The 12,740-nt window shown below is 43.0% G+C and overlaps 4 protein-coding genes across 5 annotated transcripts; 3 read left to right on the forward strand and 1 right to left on the reverse strand.

Annotated features, from left to right (window-relative positions):
- The first annotated feature begins 214 nt into the window (after nt 1-214).
- Nucleotides 215-3,119, forward strand: LOC6585444 (regulatory protein zeste). Its single transcript, XM_032732861.2, has 2 exons — nt 215-872; nt 962-3,119. Exons 1-2 carry the CDS (start codon nt 701-703, stop codon nt 2,665-2,667), a joined length of 1,878 nt encoding a protein of 625 aa, XP_032588752.1. The 5' UTR covers nt 215-700; the 3' UTR covers nt 2,668-3,119.
- A 428-nt stretch (nt 3,120-3,547) lies between these two features.
- LOC6585443 (pyruvate dehydrogenase [acetyl-transferring]-phosphatase 1, mitochondrial) lies at nt 3,548-5,865 on the reverse strand. Its single transcript, XM_002011038.4, has 4 exons — nt 5,460-5,865; nt 4,885-5,386; nt 4,249-4,816; nt 3,548-4,178 (listed from the first exon to the last, which is right to left on the reverse strand). Exons 1-4 carry the CDS (start codon nt 5,571-5,573, stop codon nt 3,917-3,919), a joined length of 1,446 nt encoding a protein of 481 aa, XP_002011074.1. The 5' UTR covers nt 5,574-5,865; the 3' UTR covers nt 3,548-3,916.
- A 260-nt stretch (nt 5,866-6,125) lies between these two features.
- On the forward strand, nt 6,126-8,065 carry LOC6585442 (ras-related protein Rab-39B). Of its 2 annotated transcripts, none has more exons than XM_002011037.4 (2): nt 6,126-6,550; nt 6,879-8,065. In XM_002011037.4, the coding sequence occupies exons 1-2, from the start codon at nt 6,443-6,445 to the stop codon at nt 7,425-7,427; spliced, it is 657 nt and encodes a 218-aa protein (XP_002011073.1). In that variant the 5' UTR covers nt 6,126-6,442; the 3' UTR covers nt 7,428-8,065. The 2 variants fall into 2 exon arrangements, with proteins under 2 accessions (XP_002011073.1, XP_032588755.1); XM_032732864.2 differs by lacking the exon at nt 6,126-6,550 and adding an exon at nt 6,742-6,801.
- Nucleotides 8,066-8,438: 373 nt separating this feature from the next.
- On the forward strand, nt 8,439-10,741 carry LOC6585441 (mitochondrial import receptor subunit TOM40 homolog 1). Its single transcript, XM_002011036.4, has 4 exons — nt 8,439-8,796; nt 9,117-9,379; nt 9,437-9,854; nt 10,522-10,741. The coding sequence occupies exons 1-4, from the start codon at nt 8,583-8,585 to the stop codon at nt 10,659-10,661; spliced, it is 1,035 nt and encodes a 344-aa protein (XP_002011072.1). The 5' UTR covers nt 8,439-8,582; the 3' UTR covers nt 10,662-10,741.
- Nucleotides 10,742-12,740: the final 1,999 nt, after the last annotated feature.

The following is a 12,740-nucleotide window of genomic DNA, read 5'->3' on the forward strand; positions in this document are numbered from 1 at the left end:
ACATTTATTTACGATTAACGTTTCTATAATACTATATTGTAGCTTCTCAGAAGCGTGTGTCTTGTGGGGTCGAAGGTGCATCGATTGCCGCTGCAACGATGTTTCTAGCCGCCAGACTAATAATGCGATAGGTGCTGTGGTAACGATAGTATTTAGGGCTGAGTGCTGGTATTATTCCGCTTCAGCCCTCTGGCAACGCTAGCCGCTTCTCTTGGCCACAGCATACACAAACACAGTACGGCAACGCTGAGTAGCCCAAAAAAATTTCTATCCAAAAGTTTTGTTTTTTTCTGCGTAATTAAACATGGCCAATTCGTGGCGAACCATACGGTGTGTGCAAGAAACGTGTGTGTATTAAATGTTGAATTCTGTGTGCATTTTGGCTGGCCTAGAGCACACGTACGCGCAAGCCAAGTGTCTTGGCATGCCAGACCATTTATCAATTGAACACACAGCGAGAAAGAGAGAGGAAGCTGATGACCGAAATTGAATAATAAACGCAATTACACGCAAAAGGTGTAAACAATAACATTTGCCTGTGACTTCCCTGCGCGCAGCTGTCAGTGAAATAATACAACAGCAACAGCAGCAGCAACAAGCTAATACAAAGATATATATACATATACAGTGGCACACACGCATACACATATCCAACGTACACGTACACGCATACACTCATACGCACACACACACACACAGCATGTCGGAGCGCAAGCGTTATCACAAGGACAATGCGCCCGCGGACGATATTATCACGCTTATCAATCTGGTGCGCCAGAATCCGGCTCTATATAACTACAAGCTGCAGCCGAATCAGCGACGACGCCCGGACATATTGAGCGGCTGGCAGGAGGTATCTCAGCAAATGGGCAGTGAGTAGCAGTTGTTGGCTGAGACCGCACTTATTTACATACATATATATACATATATTTCGATACTTTAATTGAGCAACTTTTTGCAGACAAGTACAGCGTGCAGGAGGTGCGACGCAAGTGGAAAAACCTGAGGGATACGTACCATCAGTATCGTCGCCGTTCGCCCAAGTGCATAGAAGGACGCTTGTCCAAGTGGCGATATGCCAAGCAGCTGGACTTCCTATCGAAGGTGTACCAGCCCAAATTGAAAGCGCATCGCAATGCGCTGGCCGCCATGGTGCAGATCAAGAAACAGCCGGATGATGAGGATGACGACGAGGATGAGGATAATATTGTTGATGGTGGTGTTGGTGGCGTCGAGCATGACCACGATGTGGAGCATGACATTATCGATGAAGATGAGCATTCGGATACAACGGCCCTGTCCTCCTCACAGATAACGCTCGTCAGCGATGAGACCGAGGCGTTCATAATGACCGCCTATGAGGAGAGCGTGGCTGATGATACGGTGCATCACCATCATAATGCGCACAGAATGGCCATGCCGCAGCAGCACCATCATCAGCAACAACAGCAGCATCATCAGCACAATCATCACCAACAACAGCAGCAGCAGCATCAGCATCAGCATCAGCAACAGCAACAGCATCACCATCATCATCAGCAGCAGCACAACGGCAGCATTTCCAGCATTGAGTTGTCACAAATCACTCACGATGACGATGACGTGGTCGACGATGAGTTGGACGACGATGATGTGGTGGACCATGATGGACAGGTGGTCGACATTGTCAAGCATGAGCTGGACGAGGATGGCGCCACAGCAGCTGAGGTCGATTACGAGGAGGTCTGTCTGTACGAGGAGGCGAGTGGCACGCACTGCGAGCTGGGCGTCGACGGCAGCAGCGATGTGGTCGACAGCAAAGGCTTCCATTACATTGATGCTGACGAGTTCTGCATAGAGGACATCGAACCGGAGCCAGAGACACGCACCACGGTGAGTGTGCCGCTGCGTGCAACAGCGCATCATGCGCACGCACACACCCACACACACACACATACACAGCATCAGCAACATTCTCACCACTTGGTGAGCAGCGCCACGGCCACGAACAGCGTTTTGGCTGGCGGCGGCAGCGTCATCACGGCCGACACCAAGCTCAAGAATCTCACACTCGTGACGACCACAGCAGCTGCGGCGGCGGCATCCACATCGGGCTCTGCCTCGAGCAGCCAGCGCTGCCACGAAGCAGCCAGCACCCAGCAAATAGCGCTCGTCGACGTCACCGAGGCGACGAGCACCAGTGTCACCATATCCAGCACGCCAGCCGTGGCGTTGAATGCGGCCACGGTGAGCACCACACTGCCGGCGGGAGCGACGGCGGCAGCGGGGGTGCAGCCACAACCAGGAACAGCTTCAGCTGCGGCAGCGGCCGCAGCGGCAGCAGCAGCTGCCACACTGTGCAATACATCAACAAATACGCCATATAATGGGGCGACGACCATACTGCAGCTGCCACCGCTGAGCTGTCCGGGCAATCAAAATAACGTCGTCGGCGGCTCCTCCTCCGCCTCTATCAGCGTGGCCGCCTCGAGCAGCACACTGATCAAGGACGAGGAGCAGCAGCAGTTCGCGCAGGCGCTGATTAAGCGCGACGAGCTCGATTTGTTCTTCGATTTTCTCAAGAAAAAAATGCAATATTTTAGCAAGACGCAGATCACACACATTCAAATGGAATTCCTCAACTGTGTCAGCAGGCAGGAGGCGGCCGAGCAGGATGCCAAGGACTAGTTACATATGCATTCATAGATATAGACAGCCCATATGTGCAGAGCTATATACATATACATATATATGCTTGATTATTTAGACTTTTTTTTTAGTAGTTTCCCTAGCCAAACAAAAAACAAAAACAAAAACAAAAACTACAAATTATTAACGCCTGCCCCCAGCCCAGTTGAAATTCTATTTTTCTCTTTTGTAAGTGTTTGTCTGTAGCTTTAGCCTCGCTTTAACTTCCATATACCATATATATGTGCAGATTATTTGCATATATATGTCTATCTGTATAATCGTATGTTTTAACGTAAATTTTCCCAAAAAAAAAAAAGAAAAAAGAAATAGGTTCTAAGTATAAAGAACTTAGTCTGTACGAACTTCAAGTGTAATGAATATAATTGTAAAATAAACTAATCGATTCCCGAAAAAAGCAAAAAAAGAAAAAATAGAAAAGGAAAAACAGTTCAAATTATAAATATATAAACAAACAAGGCGAAATTCATTTAAATTCTTACCTTTTCAATTCAGTTGCAGTCCCAGCTCTCTATCGCTGTCTCTCTCTCTCTCTCTCTCTGTCGCTCTCACACTCAAAGCTCTTCCACTTCCCGTGCACTTTTTAACAGCACTGTTAATAACACGCGCGCCACTGTTAATATTAACAGTAAGCTGAATATGCGAGCGCAGCTCGCTGCTATAAAATTTCATAAAATCTCAGTTTACTGCCATTTGGAGACGTTTTTATGGTCATAAAAGATATATATTCACGATCTACATGAATAGGGTATATAGTATTGCTAAGGCTCTCAGCTAGCTTTGACCAGTTAATAGCCTTTCGGTCCCCCATCATCTATTCCTACTTTCAACTCTCACAACATAATAACAGTTGAAAATATTTCACTTATGCCGTACAATTTATTTAAATAATATATTTGAACTAACTAGAAAACAGTTTTCATAGCAAACTTAAGGGTTATTAGCTTTGCAAATTTTATTGGCATTTGGCCAAGGTCCTGGCACATTGGCGCGATTAACGACAACAACAACAATTTATTTAGATTTGGGCGAGAGAATCGAAAAATATATGTTGGCGAAATAAACGAATCTTAAACGAGAAACAAATTTTAGGGGGCTACAAGAACAATGACTGCTGGCCATCGAAATATATAGACGAGAACAATATTCGCAGGGGCCATAGGCTCATTAGGATGGGATTGCAACTAGTTGTAGATGGAGCTCTTTAGCTTTCAACTGGCTAATTCGCTCACGCCGCAGGCGCCTGCGTGGTGGTGGTCGGTGGAGATGGCGTTGGTAGCGACTCGCCCTTCAGCCTGGCAATGTGCTCCGAGTTGAAGAAGATGACGGTGATGGTTATGTCGTCCCGATACAGACGCACCACATCCTGTGGCAACGACAGATAATACGAGATCTTCGAGTGCTCAATACCATAATCTGTGGCGCCCAGCGCATGGCGTATCAAGTGTGTCGCAGCATTCTGATCAATGGGTTTGCGTGTTAGACCCGCTCTGGAGTGCAGAAAGAGATGCTCAAATTAGAGAAGTTCATATTAATGAAATGCATATATAATTTTCTTACTTGCGCTCCGCCAATTGCTCGGAGATCTGCTGCAGCTTGACATCGCCCGGCGGCAGTCGCATCGGCTCCAGTATCTTCTTCGAGTTGATGTGCTCGCCCACAAGGCTGACTACTTCGCTGGGCGTCAAGAAGTCCCAGAGGCCATCGCTGGCAATGACTAGAAACTTGTCGTTCGAGCACAGCTCGTGCTGTTGCACATCGGGCCGGGCGGTCAGGTACGGTGGCGTATAGTAGTTGGGCGGCAGCACCTGTTCGCCGAACATGGGCACCACCTTCTGGTGTAGCGTCTCCAATGGCCATTTGTAGCGGAAGTCGCCAAAGGCGCGCAACGGCGCCAGCTGGCTGAGCAGCCGTCCATTGCGTATCACCGTTTCGCGCTCCTCCTGCGGATGCTCGCCGAGAATGCGGCTCACCTCCGTCATGTTCTCCACGTTGTGCTCGATGTTGAGCTTCTTGGGGTGCCATTGATTCGTCTCTGGGTCGAGCACGCCCAGCACAGCGCCGCAGTCCCCAGTGCTGGCCACGTGCAGCTGCAACCCTTCCAGGTGCACCAGGCAGGCAACGGCACCTGCAACGTAAACCAGAGAAAATGTCAGCTGCTCCTCGCATTTCTTCTCATGTCTGTCTGAAACTCACCCGACAGTGCCACGCCCATTATGCGTGCATCGTTGCTGCCTAGCGCCTCCTCGGACAAATCGGAGTCCAGCTGGATAAAAGCCTGCTCCAGCTCGCTGGCCACATCCCGCGACGGCTCCCCACTTAGCCGCTTAATATAGCGCTGAAAGCTCTGCTCATACAGGGGCCGAATCTCACTCACAAAGTCCACTTTGTCGTTGTGACACTTGAGAAAGGATTGACTGGTGCATTCCTGCTTCATCTGCTCGCGCAGCACTTGGCGCGGCAGCGTCGCAGCCGAAATGTAGCGCAAGAGCCGCTTCGACACAACCTGGCCGCAGGCGGCGCCCGCATGCCCATCGAAGATGCCGCAGATGAAGCCGTTCCGATGCAAGAGACTGGCCTCGGTGCGCGAATCCTCGCAGGGGGAATTGGAGCCGAGCTGATTTGTTTCATAGCTGCGTATGATGCCCTCCACCGGGAAGTTGTACACAAACTCGTTCTCTTTCAGGGTAATGTTTACCTGGGGGCGCAACGGCAACAACAGTTAGAATTGATTGATTGATTGATCGATAGCTCCGCAGATCGATACTTACATCGTAGGGGCTTAACTGTGGCAATTGGGGAAGCAGCCGCAGCGCGTTGAGACTGAATTCACGCACATTACTGCGCACATAGCCAACGGCGTCGTGCAGCACAAATTTTAACATCTATATGTATATATATATATATATGTTTATATATATATATTTTGGTTTGTTCGATAACCTTAGGCGCACACGTTGATCGAGCGTATGGAACAGTTGACAGCTAACAGCTGCTCCTAGTTTTCGGGCGCCGTTTCGCGTTCTGTGTTAATTGTATTGGCGCAAATATTGCTTGATATTGGTACCCGTCTGTTATTGTACATTTGTGTAATGCCAAAGTAAAAACAATATAAAAATAAAGCCGAAATAAAACGGACTATTGTCAAATGTGACAGCTAGTGATGGTAGCTGAAACAACATTGTATATCGATAAATTGTAATTTCGTTAATATTTGATTTGAACTTTTCAAAAGCAGCTGTTATAGGTTTAAATATTTGCGTTTACATTCTAGATTTTATATATCTTCATATAGCAAGATCTTGAATACCTGAAGGCTCAGCTTAAATCGATGCTAGATTTGAATTTTCTTTAGCGCTGCCACTTTGCTTATGAGTACTTGCGGGCGCATTGTACTCCTTTGCCAGCCCTGAAACCAGCCCACGCACACACATACACATACGATTAATGTGCGTTAGAAAAAAAAAAAACAAACAAAACTCAGCAGCTGAGTTACTTAAATTCAATAAACAATAATTGTTGTTTATTTAAAGAATATTGTTCGTTCAAATTGCGAAGAAAATATCAGTAAATTTTCGGCTGCTATTGTGGGTGTGTTTGGAAACAGCGTCTCTAGCTAAAAAAGGACGTGAAGTGAATTTGAGTTTAATACGCAAAATATCAACAAACGAGAGGGGCAAACGCGTACAACAACAGCAACAAATAACTGTAACACCCAAAACTACTGTAGCGGAGTGGGGTGTGGAGCAACACAATGGTGGAACCAATCTTTGATTATCAATTCCGTTTAATTCTCATCGGCGACAGCACAGTGGGCAAAAGTTCACTTCTAAAATTCTTTACAGATGGAAAATTCGCCGAGGTAAATGACTTGATTGTACTCTTAATATGTGTGTCAAGTGAGTGTGCAGCAATGATAATTACATAATTATATGGCTCATTTAGTAATATATTTATATACATATGTATATGTATGTATATATGTAATAAAGACACAGGCTAAGATGCTTTGTCGCAGCCGCTGTCTTTGTGGTGTGTCTGTGTGTGAGTGTGAGTAACTGATAATGCATGCAAAAAAAGGAAAAAAGCACAAAAGTGTGGCAACCTTGGACTGTGCGCATTATTTTTGTCTTATTTTATTCGTATTTGAAGCCCGAGTTAATCTTTTGTTTTATATTTCTTTTACGCAGCTTTCGGATCCCACAGTGGGCGTTGACTTCTTTGCACGCCTCATCGAGATGAAGGACGGCACACAGATCAAACTGCAGCTGTGGGACACGGCTGGGCAGGAGCGCTTCCGTTCCATAACCAAATCCTATTACCGCAACTCAGTTGGTGTGCTACTCGTGTACGATATATCGAATCACGCCAGCTTCGAGCACATACCGCTCTGGATGATGGAGGCGCAGCGCCACATCGAACCGCATCGTCCCGTCTTTGCGCTCGTAGGCTGCAAGCTGGATCTGGTGAATGCGGGAGGACACCGTGAGGTTACCACCGAGGAGGCGCAAACGTTTGCCAAACAGCACGGATTGCATTTTGTAGAGACTTCGGCGCGCACCGGCGCCAATGTCGAGGAGGCATTTCGCATGGTCACACAGGAGGTCTATGCCCGCATACGATCCGGCGAATACAAGGCCGAAGATGGCTGGGATGGCATCAAATCCGGCTTTGCGCGGCCAAACAGTTTGGATTTCAATCTGGTTGTGGCCGAGCCAGAGAAATCTTCTTGCTGTTGATTCAACTAAAACTCTTCATTTGTTTTGTTTTTGTTTAGAGTTTCTACTCATATACGTATATATTTATATTAATATATATAGACTATATATACCATTTTTTTTAAATATTTAAATTTAAATTTGATTTTTGAATGGAACGCGCATTATGCTGATCTTTGTTCACATATGGCGGTCTATAACATTTTTGTTAACTCGTTTTTAATAGCGCACCAAAAATGAAAAGAAAAAAAATTAAAGAGTAGTCGAAATAAGAGATTGCAAACATTGTACACTATTGTACACGAATATATATGATATGTATGAATATATATGTATGTATGTATGTATACACTATATATGCATTGCAGCTACTTTTTAGTTATGTTTTTAAGTTAATTCGTATAATTTTATATTGCCAATTTGGCCAATTAGATAAATCATGGTTTAAGGAAAATTATGTTTATTGTCTTTCATCCTCAAAACCAAAACTAAACAAGAATGAGAAAAATAAGCCAATTGTCGCCCACAAAACTCCTCTCTGATTAATAACGAAACTAAGAACTTTTTCAGCTTTATACGTAGCAGAGTTTTGTGCTCTACTAATTAACTTATACAAATTGAAATTGAAAATATAAACGTTTTTATTGATTAAAAGTGAATTTTGCAATTTTATTCCTTTATCCAACAAGAATTCAAAAAAATACCGCCCATATGTGCGCGATCTGGCAGCACTTTAGAACTGTCCAGCTGCAGCGAGTGGCAGCTCAGCTGTTAAAATGAGAACATCGAGTACTTTCTGCATGGCCACAGCTCCAACGATATTTATGTACTGATTTTGACATATTAATCAATATTTGATAAATAAAAATTGGACTTATTTCATATGCACCTTTAGATATGCTGCTTTTAATCAATTTATAGTTTTAAGCTAAACAACGATGCCTGTGAGTGTCGTGTGCTTGCTTAGGACTCGAATCGATGCCAGTTTATATATCGATACACACATGACTATCGAAATTGCTGTCAAAAAAACAGTCTTTTTTTTTGTAGTGTGTCTAACACACAGATACTCCAGATTAGCGCGTGCCACTTTTAATTTCGACGGCCACACACAAAAAAAAAAATATAAAAATAATACACACACACAGAAAAACAGCTTAACTGACAACATACAAAATGGGTAACGTGCTTGCGGCCTCATCCGGCGTCGATGCAGCAACGGCGCGCAGCAACAGTGTGGCAGCCAGTTTGGGTTTGCCGGAACCAGCGGCTATTTCATCCACAGAGCAATCAGCGCCATCGGTTGCCAGCGAAGTGAGCGATGCGTTTGGCAAGGACAATCAGCTGGAGAATCCCGGCACCGTGGAGGAGTTGCATAAAAAATGCAAAGGTAGGCAAATGTCATTCAACAATTGGTGCAAAAAATCGAACAGAATTTTGTTTCACTGATGACATAACCTACAAGCATGTGAAAGGGGGGGTCGGTCGAACGTCCATGTGTGTGTGTGTATGTGTGCGTGTGCGTGCATGCGTTTGTGTGCGTATGCCTGCTGATTATGTATTATCAGTGCAAGTACATATGTGCATATACACACATATATAAATATTTAAGTATATATGTACATGTGTGTGCCGAGCAATATGGCTGAGGGAATTGCATTTAAAGCAAGTTTTGGCTGTAACCTTTCCTTATCCCCACTTGCATTGCAGATGTCCAGGCCATCACCTTCGAGGGCGCCAAGATCATGCTGAACAAGGGTCTGAGCAATCACTTTCAGGTATCGCACACGATCAACATGAGCACCACAGTTCCGAGTGGCTATCGCTTTGGGGCCACCTATGTGGGCACCAAGCAATACAGCCCCACCGAGGCATTCCCCGTGCTGCTCGGCGACATCGATCCGTCCGGCAATCTGAACGCAAATGTCATACATCAGTTCTCATCGCGTTTGCGCTGCAAGTTCGCCTCGCAGGTAAGTGAAATGTCCTAAACATACCAATTTCATGTCTCAGACATTTTCTGCTTACAGATCCAAGAGTCGAAGATGATGGCCACACAGCTGAGCACAGATTATAGGGGCAATGACTTCACCGCCTCCATAACACTCGGCAATCCTAGCATATTCACCAATTCTGGTGTCGTTGTTGGCCAATATCTACAATCGGTCACCCAGCGCATGGCCCTTGGCGCCGAGGTGGCCTATCAATATGGACCCAATGTACCTGGCCGTCAGATAGCGATTGTTTCGGCATTGGGCCGCTACTCCAATGGAGATTCGATTTGGTCTGGCACCCTGGGCCCCAGTGGCCTTCACTTGTGCTACTATCAGAAAGCCAGCGAGCAGCTGCAGATTGGCGTCGAGGTGGAAACAAGTCTCCGCATGCAGGAGTCTGTTGCGACCATAGCCTATCAAATTGATCTGCCCAAGGCAGACTTGGTGTTCAGAGGTTTGTCCAATTGCCTAACTATGGAAGACTATATCGTTATAAGACATTGATTGACCGATTGAATGACTAGTTTTAGTATTTAACGATCAAGTGATGAGTTAATTAGTTGCTTGGCTAATACGTTTAGACTGATTGAGAGACTGACTGAATAATAAGTGATTGACTGTTGGTCAAATTGTTGAGATACATTTGATTGACTGATTGACTGAGTGATTTATTATAGTCTTTGCTGATGTATTGCTGGCTAACTGATAACCTGATTTACTAACGTAACTGATCAGCTGATTGACTGAACGTTCGCAGTTTCACTGATCGATTAAATGACTGACCTTTTGATGATTACGCTTTCTGGACACTATTTAGAGACAGATAGGTCTATAGATTGAGAGCTTTATTTAAGTGACTTAGGGTAGAAGCTGTAACATCTATTAACCTCCTACTTTATGAACTTTATGGGCTAATGTAATGTAGATAGCAATTAATGAACTGACTATTAGATAGATCTAAATACCATGTAAGTAGTACGATAAGCTAATGGATGCTGCTACTTATATAGATAAGGCAGAATGATGAATACTGATAAACTGACTTTGTAGGGATGAGATGAGAGACAGTATCTAATTCTATAATGCATATATAATACATATATATTCTCTTATGTTTGCAGGCTCAATTGATTCAAATTGGCACATTTCGGGCGTTCTAGAGAAACGTCTGCAGCCTTTGCCATTTTCGTTTGCGCTCAGTGGACGTATGAATCATGTGAAGAATAACTTTAAGCTCGGCTGTGGACTGATGATTGGTTAAGCAACAATGAAACAGAAGAAAACAGAAAAACACACACATACACATACACATACACATCTAGAACAGCAATAGCATCAGCAACATATTAGAGAACAGAAATTGAGCAACAGACAACTGAGACAACATAAAAGGCGGATATGGAAATCTAAACAAAATCGTAATTTTAGTCGTTCATTACACACACACACCCACACACACCTACACGCACCCACACACACATACAACTGCAGCAAGCATAGCAAATACATGTACATATATATATATATAAGTACACATATATATATTTATATATATATTTGTATATTTGCTTATATATATATATATATGTATATGTATAATTGTCCGGATATATATATATATGTATATATATCGATTTGTTCAATTTGTTTTAATTCCTGTAATGAGTTTTGATAATTTGACATTCAAATGAAATTGCAAACGTAACAAAATTCCAAAGCAAAGAAACGCCACAACAACCAACATGCAACATGCAAGAACAACAACAACTACAACAAGCCGGCAAGGCAATAAGCGCAAGCAAATCAGCAAGTAAATTCAAATGAATGAAGTTAGCAAAAGCAAAAGCAATAGCAAAAACAAAAGCAAAAGAAAATGCTAGGGGCGCAGGCGTTGTTAAATGTAAAATGTAAAATACACACAATCAGCTGTATTTGGTATTAGTCTCTACACGATAATAATAACGTATATATATATATATTAATTATAATAAAACAAGAGAAAAAAAATCAAAAACAAAACGGTAAACAAGCAATGCTTTTTGTTGTAAGATACATTATGTATAAATGCTATTCTCTGAGCTGCCACGCCCCCATTTGCACAAGCACACACATACGTAGAATTCCAATGCCAATTATAATTTTTAGCTCAAAGCTGCATTTAACAAAAGCAAAGCAGAAGAAGAAGAAGCAATTTTTCCCAGTTGAACAAAAATATATGAAAACAAAAATGTTTTTTGTTTAAAAAAGTCAAAATATTTTGAAAAAAAAAGTAAAAATATTTAATTTTTATAAAAAAAAAAACAGCTTTAAGTTTATAATTCATAACTTATAAATTTCTAGTGCGGTTTAACAGCCAACATTTTGCGTTAAAAATAAAAAACAATATATATATTTTATATTTTAATTAAATATTTTCAAATGCTGTGGGAAATAAACCAAACAAAACAAAACAAAAACATCCGCAAAAACAATTTTAAAAATGAAAATTATTTTAAAGCAAACAAACAAAGAAACAAAACCTATAAACAAATAGTTATTAGTAAATATATAATTAAATTAAATTGAGTGCAGGCATTTTTACTACTCTCTCTCCCCCTCTCTTTCACACCAAGTACGCCGCTGCCAGCAAATGAGTTTTGTGTGTTTTTTGTTGTTGCTATCTCTGTCGCTCGCGTGCATGTTGGCGCAGCTGTCTTGACTAATGCGTTCGTTGCCGCAAATTGCAGTGCTACTAAAACTGTAACAAAACGGAGTTTAGCTTTAAAACTGTGGGTTAGACATTAAAAGGTACAAAATAAGTAAATATTAAAGTTTTGTTGACAAAAATCAAATTTGGCTTTTCTCTTGCTTAGATTAAATGGAAATATGAAGAAATTTGATCATTTCGCTGCGCTGTCTGCATATAACTGTCAACTGCAGTGCTGCTCAAAGTGTAAGCCGTTTGCGTTTGCAAGACATTCGATGTGTAAATGCATGTGCCTGTGTGTGTGCGTATGTGTGTGTGTGTTCATGTCACATGTGCAAAATCGTTTTTAGACAGCATTATAAACATTTTAGTGCTTATTTATGCCGGCAGATGTCGCTTACAGCATTGGACGGCAACAGACAGTGCACAAGCACACACACACATGTACACAAATGTAATAATAAAAAAGAAGCAGGCTGGCATCCTTCCTGCTGGCCGCTGAGCTTTATCAGAAACAATTTTTGCGCTAGTCGAAAGGCAAACAATAACAACTGCACCAACAACAACATCGAAAACTACAACGACAATGAGTGGCAACAAACTTTGTTCAATCAGCTAGAGAAAAACGTTGTTGTCGTTGGCCCGCCAAATATT

This window comes from Drosophila mojavensis, unplaced genomic scaffold, assembly GCF_018153725.1.
Source record: "Drosophila mojavensis isolate 15081-1352.22 unplaced genomic scaffold, ASM1815372v1 contig_136, whole genome shotgun sequence".
NCBI lineage: Eukaryota > Metazoa > Arthropoda > Insecta > Diptera > Drosophilidae > Drosophila > Drosophila mojavensis.